Here is a 12,165-nt window from a genome sequence, read left to right on the forward strand (position 1 = left end):
AGTCTAATAAAGTACTAATATTAGTTCTTATGCTCCTAAATGTGAAGTCAGAAATTTGAAGTGGGGTAAGTTTTGATGGTGATTTCTCCTGCAGCATCCCCTGTTCCCATCATCGCCTCAGGAGTGTCAGCAGGACTGTTCCTCATATTAGTGCCTATCATCATTTACTTCATAAAGAGAAGCAAAAAACAAGAAGTTCATCAGATGGATGTAAAGATGGATCCCAGACATCGTAAGTACAGACTTTTCTGAAATCATTTTTGAGGCTTTGCTGTTTATTATTAACAAAGTATGTGTTCAGTTTAGAAAAAAACAGAAAGCCCTTGCAATTTAACATCAGGAAATCAACCCCCATCTACACACACACTCACAATTCTTTTGTAGGTGACAAAAACACGTATGAAACAACTGGAGGAATGTATGAGACAGATGATGAAGACGATTACGAAAATGCAGAAGCCATTTTTCACCATGGTGAAGATTCAGATGGTTCTGAAGAGGATTACATCAATGTAAATGCTGACAAAGTGAATAAAGCAATGAAGAAAAACAAAGCAGGTGATCAAAGCAGGAACCTCTTGTTCCCTCTAATATCCTGAAAAATTCAGATGTCAAATATTGTAGTTGGAATTAAAATAAACTCAGGCACTCACTAAAACTTCTGTCTGTTGGGAAAATAGCTAAAACCATTAAAAATGCTATGCCGTGACATTTTGCTGTTACAACCTGCTTTACCAAGTAATTCTTTCTTTTTTAAGTTATTGTATTTTGAAAATCATTTCCCAGGCGCTGTCAGATACTGGATTGAGAATGCAGCGGATGAAACGGACAATGAAGACGATTATGAAAATCAGGAAGCCACTGTCCATCAGGAAGAGGACTCAGACAATGATGACTATGTTGATATAGATGCAGAGGCAGAGAAAACTGTAGAGAACAATGAGTATGAGGATGAACAAATTTATTCAAATGTGTAGTATGGGAAATTAAAATGTTGCTTTTATTGAAGCTTGATTTAAATATATCAGTATAAACATATATGTAATTTGTATAGTCATAGATAATGAAAGGCAGGGGCAGCTTCCTTATAAACATTTTGACACTGCTTCTAAATTCAGGTGTTTGCACTAGGCTTTCAACAGGCTGTTAAAATGTCTTAGTTTGAAACCTCTGGAGTTGGAGATCCTGCCGGAAGGAAAAATCAGAGCTTGCGCCAAAACACTTCAAATCAGTGCGTTTTTGTCCCAGAAACATAAAAGGTCTATTTTGAGGTTGAAAAGAAATTTACTTTTACTTGGTTGTTATAGAAAGATAAGTAACAAAAATCACTTCTCTCTCTGAGACTAAGACCTTGTCCCTTGATGGCCCACCAATTCGTAATTATATGAAAATATCATGATAATCCGGTCGCTCTTATTGAAGGATTACAACGTGTGAAAATTTTCATTTAGTAATATAAACAAATGCACATGACTGTGTTTTCAAACTGAGCACGGAGCTTCAAAATGTCATAGTCACGCATTTCAGCTGCATGAGGAGGAACAGTTTAATTTTGTGATGAGTAAGTGAAATATATTTGAATTGTTTGGCGTTGGTTTTCTTCGACGCTACGCTACTTCGGTACTATTTTCTAGCAATGGAATTTGTGAAGCTGATGGTAAAAGTTTTGTAAATGTGAAGAGACCAGTTGACAGAAGGAAAAGAAAAAGGCTTGTAGTAATATTTGGGTGTTCTCTGCTGCTTTCAAACAGTGGTCTAAAGCTCATATGTATTCATGTATGTATATGTAGACTGTGCCTTTGCTAAATCAATAAAGAGCACTATTTACAAATTATTCAGTTGGTCTCATTGGTGGTGTGGGGCTAATGGGATATAATTTTGACAGTAGGGAGAGGATTTCTCACCTGTGTTTCACACCTATCTCATGAATGTGTGATCCTCAGGTAATGAGAAAATCAGTGTCACATCAAATTCATAGCAAAATAATTAAATAACAGAAAGCTATAAACACCAGTGTGTAGCCAACACCCATGTCTACAGAGTTCAGAGCTATAAAGAAAACAAATGTTCACAATGTGTTTTTTCACATTATATCAGCAACTTTGAAAATCCAAGTTTAGAGTTAATTTACACAAAAACAGATGAATGGCATACATACATCTCTCATGTTATTGTTGCTGAGTTTGTGCTACAAATTAGTATGTGTAGATTTTTAGGAACAAACTATTTTAGGTAGGTGAAATTTGTTAAAATATGAAGGCATGTCAGATCACCTCAGACGTGGTTGAAAGGCTCCAGGGGGTTAATGAACAGTCAGTCTTTCTTGCCAGTGATGTTGAGGGTGCCTGCCACCACTGCTAAAACAATTCTAGAAGAAACACTAATATTAATGTTGTTAATACTTAGCTTGTTACCTCTATCTACCACTGAGTTCCTTTGATACTGGAACACTGGTAGCTTCCCCACTGTGAGTGTATTAAAGAATCATTTCAGCAGTCACAAACTAACGGCCTGCAGGCCACATCCGGCCTTTCATACGGCCCTCAGCATTCACAATTTAGATATAAATCTGCCAAGGTAGTAAAGGACTCAGCTTGACATTTTAAATTTTGGTTAACACTACAGGGCTGAATACACAGAGAAAATATCTAATTGCGATTCTGCTGGGAAATAATGCAATGCTGATTTTAAATTTTCAATTTTGTAATTTAGAGCTTGAGAAAAAGTTTAATGTAGCATATGATTGAAACTGCAGATGTTGTGAATTGAATATTACACCCTTGATACTAAAACAATTAATCATTCAGCCCTACAAATGCATCATGTGGATCCTGTTAAATGGAGCTTAAATCAGGCAGAAAGGTGGATAACTGGGTCAATCATATTGCTGATGTTGTAAATTGATTTGTAAAGTTTGGAGTTGTTGTAGTAAAAGTGTGGGTTGCAGTTTGCTGTTGCACAAGCTAAACTATCATGTGTAAAAGGATGGTTTAGCAAAGAAACTCAAAAAAGAAAACACCAGATTAGGAACATTATAAGACATGTGACTCACGATTTCACTTACAGCCAGAAGAAAATACACTTTTGCATTCATAAGCTTCCACCACTTCTTCAACTGACCCTGCAGGAGGCATTTCACCTACAATTCAGTGAAGGAGAAAGAGAGGATGAGAAGTCTTACAATGTGCATTTAAAAGTGGACACAGATTCTAGTTCAAATAGCATTTTAGCAATAAATGATTATAAACATTCATTCATTATCTGTAACCGTTTATCCAATTCAGGGTCACAGTAGGTCCAGAGCCTACCTTTAATCATTGGGTGCAAGGCGGGAATACACCCTGGAGGGGGCACCAGTCCTTCACAGGGCAACACACACACTCACCTACTAACACACTTGAGTCACCAATCCACCTACCAACGTGTGTTTTTGGACTGTGGGAGGAAACCGGAGCACCCAGAGGAAACCCACGCAGACACGGGTAGAACACACCAACTCCTCACAGACAGTCACCCTAAGCGGGAATCGAACCCACAACCTCCAGGACCCTGGAGCTATGTGACTGCAACACTACCTGCTGCGCCACCGTGCTGCCCCTTGATTAGCCAAATCTGTGAACAGAAAACATACTCTGGGAACAATATTAACATGTGGTTTTCAACTGTGGGAAGAAACCAGAGCATACAAAAATAAACTTGTTAATTTATAAAACACAGAATTGTGTTTTTGTATTTGTAAATTTATTAAATATGACATTGCATGAAAAATTATTTTTGATACATTGTTTCAAAAGATGGATTAAGTGACATTGTCCACAGTTCTGTGGACAATGTGACTGTGTAAGTGTAAAATTATTCAAGTGTGTGTGAGTGACTGGGTGAATGTGAAAATTTGTTTACAGTTGTGAGTGTTAGTGACTGGGTGAATATCCAGTTTGATGGATGGGCACCTTGTTTAGGGTGTGTCCTGGTCTGCGCCCCATGATTCTGGGTAGGCTCCTGACCCACAGCAACCCTGACCAGGATGAAGCAATTACAGAAAATAAATGGATGAACAAATTAATTAAAGATTAGTTGAAAGTACTATTTAATTTCAGGATATTAACACTTATATGAGATGGGAATGCTGGTTTATCTAGCAAAGAAAAATGCTGAACATTTTTTTTAACAAATAGCAGTATCAAGCAAAAATTAGAGACGCATTTCATGCCCTACATCCTCTTGTCAGGGGGATGTGAAGGGCGGACTAACGGAGGCGGACGCACTCGCTACAACACAGATAATTTATTAATGAAATAACAAAACAAACACAAACGAACTTGAGGGTAAACACGAAATAACACGACTAGAAACATAGCAAGCAAGACCATTCAAAACAAATGACCGATCAAAGGAAGTGACAACAACGGAACTTAAATACATGAACAAACAAGACACACCTGACACAGATAATGAGGGAAAATGACAAGGAGGCGGAACAAAGGCGGAGACATGGACAATAACAGACAGACAGAGCCATATGGCGGGGGAAAACAAACAAGATTGGCCAGGATGTGACACCTCTCAAAGCTGCAATTAAAAAAATTTAATTAACTATTAGAGAACAGGGTAAAAAATGGTAATACAAAACATCCACAGAGTTGTTACAACACAGCAAACAAAAACGGCTACTGTTGAGTTTCATTTGATATATCTACAGTCATGGCCAAAACTACATTATCCCCTGAACTTCTTTTAAACAATTCCAATCTCCCCAAAACATCTTGCAAATTAAAATATGTTGGTATTCAATTATATATTTTTTGTTTCTTTGATTTTCAAACTCAGGTCTGAGATAATCAGACCATCTTTATTTATAAAACCCAAAAATTATTTGTATAAAGCAGAGGTCCTCAAACTTTTTAATCAAAGCGCCAGCTCACAGTTTAAAAAACACTATATACCATGTCATAAAGTCAAATATTTTGAAGATAATGTCATATTAATCATGAGATTAAAGTCATAATACTTCAAAGATTTGAAGTCAGTGGAGTACAGAATGCCAGTTAGTTCCACTTGCGCGTCTATGTTGAGTTTTATGGTGTGAGTGCACTGGTGAAAAGCACAGATATTGAATTTCCAAAAGAGCTGAATTGAAGTTGACCTAAAACACCAAAGTAGCTAGTGGCACTGTGCCAATATGAGACTTGATGTGAACGGCATCTCTCACGCAGCAGCATGTTTACAGCACTTTATCTCCCTACAAACACAACCTCACACTTCAGGGAAAAACGGCTTGGGTTTGGGAGCCAGCATAGAGGATGAGATCTTAACTATTTGTACCAAAAACACTGACTAAACACTAATGGACTAATGTATTGTGTTTCATCCAAAATAATTGCTAGGGACAATTCAGTTGTCACTGGATTGCTATAAAGACATGTCCATACTTTCCAACTCTACACCCTTTGCTAGACAACATGCAGTAGTGCTGGCCGATACGAGCGCAAATCAATATCACGATTACTTGTACATTTTACCATGATTACAGTTAATTAACAATTGTTTAGTTTTTGTATTTTTTTACCCTCATAAGTTAAGCTCCAGTATAAAATATGGGATATTTTTTTCTAATTTTGCTGGGAGCTCTTATTTTTTGAACATTGTTCATATTTGGTGTGTTATTGTACCTTGGTCATTGAAATTGTTTTTTTGTTTTGTTTTGTTTTTTCAGCTATTTCATTTGACTTCTTTTTGTTTAGTGAATTAAACAAATTTTAGTGAATTTGTTTAGTAAATTAGAATTAAAGTCAATACACAACAGGTCCAAACAACAGATGCTGTGATTGTCTTTGGTACGAGCTGCTCAAGTCAATTGGTCAGCCTCAGGGACACAGCATTATTCAGACAGTAAGTATAACGAGTGCAAATAAGGAGCATATATGTAAGCATTATGTGTGTTTTTTGCTTTAAATAAGATATAAGCTGGAGCTTAGCAACAAATGTGTAGAAGTAATAAACTGTAAAAATGAATCTGCTAATTCAGACACATAATCCAAACAATGTAAATTATGGGGTTCAGCTCACGTAGGTGATGAAGACAGGACATAAATCCCTTTAGTCTGCTCATTAACTGCAGTGTGAAACCAAAACTAAGTGGATCAAATGTATTCAGTGCAACAAAACATGAACCTTGATTCAGACCATGTTCTGGATATTCATGTTTAATAACACCCTTAAAGAAAATTAAGGACTTTTGGTACACCTATATAGAACAAGATTTGTTTTATCTGTAGGATCATTCCGTTTTTTATTTCAGTAAATATTGGTATCTCATTTGTTTAATCTGAATTTTGCAGAATGAAGCCTTTGATATGGCTGCATTGTTGTTTGGTTAGTATAAATTTGTTTTTTTTTCTTGAGTTCTATGATTACAAGTCCATGTTTGTTTGTTTGTTTTTTGGGGGGGTTGTATTTTTGCGGTTGTAGTTTTATTTTGTTTGCTATAACATTTGCACCGTTTTTTTTAGTTAACTGATGTTTGAAATAGATGAAATGTGAAATACTGAACATATAATTTTGAAAGATGCTATAATTGGGTTCACTTACCATTACGCAGAAGTGTACAACATAATAATGACATATTTGGTGGAGAGCTAAATTTATTATTGTCACGCCCTCGTCTTGTCGTGTCTGTTTTCCCCGGTCATGTGCTCTTTCTAAGCACATCGCTGTTTTGTTTATGTTCTTGTCTCCGCCCTTGTCCTGCCTTTGTTCCGCCTCCTCGTCTGTGTCATCTGTTAACCCGTCCTCCTCGTTATCTGTCCAGGTGTGTCTCATTTATGTCTTGTATTTGAGCCCTCTTGTCTCACGTCCTGTTTGTCGTTTATTTCACTTCGTATTGTACTGTTGGTTCCCCTAGTCATGTCGTGTCTTTTGCTATATACCGAGTCTTGTTGTTTTCCTCTGTCCAAGTTAAAGTCTAGTCGAGTCATGTCGTTTTGTTTAATTTCCCAGTCGTATTGTTTCACCTTTGTTTGTTCCTGTTCATGTCCTGTTGTTTCTCTCCAGTCCAAGTCCTGTCGTTTAGTTTAAATTTCCAGTATTGTTGTTTCCTCTGTTGTCTGTCTTGGTTTTGGTATATCGTTTGTTAAATTAAATCTCACCGTGTTTTAGCAAATGCGTCCGCCTCTGTCAGTCCGTCCCGTGATCCGTGACAATTATGGTATTTAGTACAGAATATGTAGATTAAAAAAGAGCTCCTGAATAGCCTAGATAATCACTTTGTTTGTTTTGAGAGCTAATTAAAAATTGTTAAAAATTGACTGGACATTTTAAGTTTTGGTAAATCCTGTGTAACAAAGGATTTTATTAAAATTGTATCTTTTGTGATCTGAATATTGCACTCCTTCATATTAAAGTTTTTGCTATTGAAATAATTAATTGTTCAGCCCTACACATTTATCAAACATATCCCTTACATTGTAGTTTAAAACAAGACTGAAGGTGAAAATCTGGCAACCCAATAGTGGCATATTCGCACTGGTGTAAAACTACTTGTAAAATTGTTGTAGTAAAAGAGTAGGAGGCAATTTGTTGGTGTACAGGCTAAATCACCCTGTGTAAATTGAGTCAGTTTAAAGAAATACTCAGCAAGTTAAACACTAAGAGTAGGAACATTATAAAACAATTGACTCACACTTTAACTGACTGCCAGAAGAATATACACTTGTGTCAGTGACTCTTCTGATTCCACTGATCCTGTGGGATGCACTACTCCTACAAATTTGTAAAATATTGTCCATAAATACTAGAGGGAAGCAATTTAAATTGCATATTAGCAATTTAAATATATTAGCGATTTTTACACAACTGCAGATAAAGATTTGAACTGAATGTTTAATGTGGGAAAGTTAAGAAAAAATATTAATGAAACTAAACATTTAAATACTCAAATCAATAAATACATACAATGTAAAAATCGTACAACTACACACATAAAAACACAGACATATGATAAATAAATAAATACTTATATGAAATCAGTTTAATGGCATCATGGTTGCACATCAGACACAGTTGCTGCCACACGAAGGCTGCCTGTAGTTGTGCCTGTGTTTGTGTGTGTTTTCTCCCCATGTCCACATGGTTTTCTTCTGTGCACGTGCTCTGGTTTCCTCTATAATCAAAAAACACAAACACATGTTGGCAGGTGGATTGGTTGTGTGTATGTGATTGAAAATTTTCCAAAGGTGCCCTCCGTTGTACTAGCGGTGACATCGCGGGTTCCAGACCCACAGCAACCCTTTAATGAAGTGGTTATGGAATATGAATGAATTAATGAATGAGGATTAATCTAATGCAGTATTACGTTTCAGTATCTTACTTAAGTGTTAAGATGAGAAAGCTGGATAACCAAGCAAAGAAAAAATAATTTGTTTTAATTAATAAGCAGCAATGTGTAGCAGAAATGAGCCTCACATCATACAATACATCTTCTCAAAACTTCGATTAGAAAAAGCTGATTAAGCTTTTATTCGCCGAGCGCAGATTAAAAAAATGACTGATTAAAGAAAGCTCTTCACCCACAAAGTGGCGCTGTTTCATTACATCTGACACGTTAGTCTTTTTTGATTCTGACTTTTGTATTCAGAGAAAATCACGCAAATCTTTATCCGCTACATGGATGCGGGTTTTTTCATAAATAAGAATAAGTTCTGAAAAAATATCTAAACACCTGGTCAAGAGTCAGTACTCAACTGCTTCACCAAAAGATGGAATGAAAAACTTTAATCAACCTCGTCACGTTTAAGGTGCAATAGACCCTTGCCTCACAGAAGTATTTAGCTAGCGATAACCGTTTAATGTGGAACAAAAATTTTAGCGAATAAATCGTTTTAGCCTTACATCGTTGTGCCCTTTAAGGTGGAATGAACATTTCGAACATGGCCTGAGTAACTTAATCGTAGGTTCATTTTGTTTCACCGTTTAAGGTGGAAAGAAATTTTTGAAAAATAACAGCCTGAGGTGCCACAATTTAAGTGCAGCCCCTTTAAGGTGTTCTGAAAAATTAGAATAAGTTTAGCTTTTTGAATTCGCCCAGAAATAGCATTTGTAGATACAAATCACATTCATCACTGTTCTACTAACCCACTTTATCTTGGTCCAAGTCGTACTTTTCTCGTTTTAAATATTATTTAAGCAATATTTAAGAACTAATTCCCGTTAAACAGAAGCGCGGGTTCCCTCCCGAGTGACTGTCCGTTGACTGGAACGGTCGCGTGGGCGTGGCCTCATTAAAAACTACCATTGGTTAGACATTTGTCCTGTTTATTTCCAAAAAGAAGTTTTATTTTTATTACACGTGACGTCATTGTATAGTGTAGCCACAATTTTGAGGGCTAACACATATCTTTGTATTATGAACAGCAATATTTGTATATTTTCCTATATGCCTCTGTTAATGTGTACTATCATTTTACTGTCAATAAAAAAAAGGAAGAAAAAAAGGCCTTACACATTACTCAAACAAAAACTGAGAGGTGTAAATTGATTTATTCCTGTCAAAGCATTTAGCTCTCTTTTGGACACGAAAATGTAATCTGCTAAGCTTTTAAGAAGAAGATAATCCCACTAGTCGAGGAAGGTGACGATGATGAAGCTGGTGGACTGAAAATGTAGGGTCTCTATGATGTGCACCTGAGAGAGGGATTACTGTGAGGGTCTGTGCATTATTAATTATAATTTGTGCTCAGCTCGTGAATGTGTACACTAAATGTGAAGGGGAGAATTTTATTCTTACTGAAAGGTATAGCAGGGCCACATGATGGCGCTGCAGATTGTCTCTCTGCCACACAACTCCGTTGGTGGTTTCTATAACCACCTCGGGTTACTGACTTCTTTATGGTGTTTTCTCCCTGTGTCTGCATGGGTATCCTCCAGGTGCTCCACATTCCTCTCACAGTCCAAACACATTGGTGATTGAATGTATGACACTGTCCACAGATGTATGAACATGACGGGGTGAGTGCATGGAATTGTCCACAGGTGTGAGTTTAGTTCAGTTCCTGGGTGTGTTCCTGTCTTGTACCCAATACTTTTGGGTAGGCTTAGGACCAGACAAAACCCTGATCAGAATTAAGTGCTTGTAGAAGATGAATGAATGAATTATTGAAAATTATTCATTATTATTAATGAATGATATATATATATATATATATAGGTATATATATATATATACCCACAATGACATTTTTTATCTTGGAAATAAAGTTAATACAGAATTATTTTTGTGTGAGTAATACTGTATTTGTCGGATCCTCTTGATTGGAAAAGCTTACAGTCAGATCACAAACACCAGAATCTTTGAGCTATTAAGTTCTCTCTGCAAGAGCTCAGGAAAAATGGGGGCAGTATACTGAAGGATCACTGCTTTCTTCCCCCTTAACATCCATGGCATAGGGACTCTTGAGCAAGGCAATTACAGCTTGTAAGCCCCTTCTCCTGGTGGAACATTTTTCCCCGAAATGTAAAGGCAGTCAATGTAGCAAAGAGGAAACCGGATTTACACAGATATTCTGACACATGGATTATTTTACTAATTTTAATTATTCAGTCCAAGACATAGTAAGGGTTAAAGGAATACAGTTACTCTGTAAATGTGTCTAATATTTTGTCTGATATTGTGTTAGTCTCTGTAAACATCTACCAACAGAAGCCTAGAGGAAGTAACAACAGCAAAGAGAGTTTAATGCTTCAGTTTTGTGGTGGTTTTATACTTTTTAATAATGAGAGCCTTTTGGGCACTGCCTGCTTCTATCTATTTTTTTTTTGGTAAACACCACAGTTTTACAGTGCACAGCAAAATAGCACTGGACAAAATAATGGAAACGCAATGGCAAAGATGGTCTTTTGGTCTACACCTGATTTGAGTAAAGGGAACTACAAAAATCGCATTAACCTGGAAAAGCTCCTTATAGTTTCTGGAAAAGTCTGACATTGTGTAAACTGCAGTAAAAGAAATGATTTCCATAGTTGTCTCTGAACAACCCGACTGTATTGTTTAAATATAAACACTATTAGAATCTGACACCTGCAACACACTCCAAGAAAAATTCACGACAGAAGTGAAAAAAGAGTGGTCACCTTTTTGTGCCGAACATCGTGAGAGAATCAAACAGTTGGAAAAGAACATTTCTCATTGCGAGATCTCATAGAGTTTAGGTTTCTCACTGTCTACTGTCCATAACACTTTGAAAGACTCAGGAACTCCGGAGAAATCTCAGTCCAAGACAAAGCTGGACACCACTGCTGAACAAGCTGGCATTCCAGCCCTCAGACAGCTTTGCAGGAGAAACCGTCACGCTACGTGGGCTATAGGAAAGACAACTGTCAATGAATACAGTCCACTACTGCATCAAAAAACGCAACCTGAGGCTGTACCCAGACAGCAGAAGGTTGGCCCAATGTGGCACAATTGCAGTTAAATCTGGGCCAAATCGACTTGTGGCCCATGTCTGGCCCAACTGTCTGGTATTACACAAGGTGAATGACACATATGCAGCAATACTTTTGAGATCTCTGGGACCAAGCTGATCTCAAATGGTCTGATACCCAACAGAAATAAATGCTGTGATCAGATGAGCCCATGTTTTAGTGCCAGAGCTAATCAGTACATACCTGATCTCATTAATGTTCTCATGTGTGAATGCCATCAAAACTTCACAGGAAGTCTCTAATATCAAGTGTGAAGCAGTCCTAAAAATACAGTGAAACAAAAACAATAACAGCACATACATGTTCACATACATGTTGTGATGCTCTACTGAGCTGGAAAACACAGAATAGAGCCTGTCTGCAGAAAATGTACCATGTAACTTTCAGAATGACTACATTTTCACCACCTGTTCCTTTAAATGATAATGAACCGTTCATTCATGATAATGAACTGTTCACCACGACCTGACCTTTGGTTTTTAGCCATTTTCACTTGGTTCTCTTTCTTTTCTGTTCTCGTTTCTCCATTTTTACTCAGTTCTCTTACACTTCCACACTCGTGTCTGTCTTGCTACATTTAACCTCGTCTTTGTGCTCTCACATAAACACAGGTCCAGTTTTACAGAAAACTGACTGGGTGGCCTTGTTTCACAGTGTGTGGGTTGGTGGACTCTAGATCCACATTTTAAT

At 37.0% G+C, this 12,165-nt stretch overlaps 1 protein-coding gene and 1 long non-coding RNA gene across 2 annotated transcripts in view; one reads left to right on the plus strand and one right to left on the minus strand.

The window, feature by feature from the left end:
* LOC136664719 (uncharacterized) overlaps positions 1-1,909 on the plus strand; it is a 28,526-nt gene extending 26,617 nt beyond the window's left edge. Inside the window, exons 9-11 of the mRNA XM_066642079.1 lie at positions 95-232; positions 385-558; positions 787-1,909. Of these exons, the coding sequence (XP_066498176.1) occupies positions 95-232; positions 385-558; positions 787-977 (503 nt within the window). The 3' untranslated portion in view covers positions 978-1,909. The remainder of the gene's footprint in view (positions 1-94; positions 233-384; positions 559-786) is intronic.
* On the minus strand, positions 798-7,813 carry LOC136664727 (uncharacterized). The gene is made up of 6 exons (XR_010795171.1): positions 7,679-7,813; positions 3,951-4,015; positions 3,419-3,612; positions 3,065-3,139; positions 2,274-2,368; positions 798-927 (listed from the first exon to the last, which is right to left on the minus strand). It is a non-coding gene; the product is annotated as an uncharacterized lncRNA (long non-coding RNA).
* Between the last annotated feature and the right edge of the window lie 4,352 nt (positions 7,814-12,165).

Source organism: Hoplias malabaricus, chromosome 13 (genome assembly GCF_029633855.1).
Source record: "Hoplias malabaricus isolate fHopMal1 chromosome 13, fHopMal1.hap1, whole genome shotgun sequence".
Taxonomy (NCBI): Eukaryota; Metazoa; Chordata; class Actinopteri; order Characiformes; family Erythrinidae; genus Hoplias; species Hoplias malabaricus.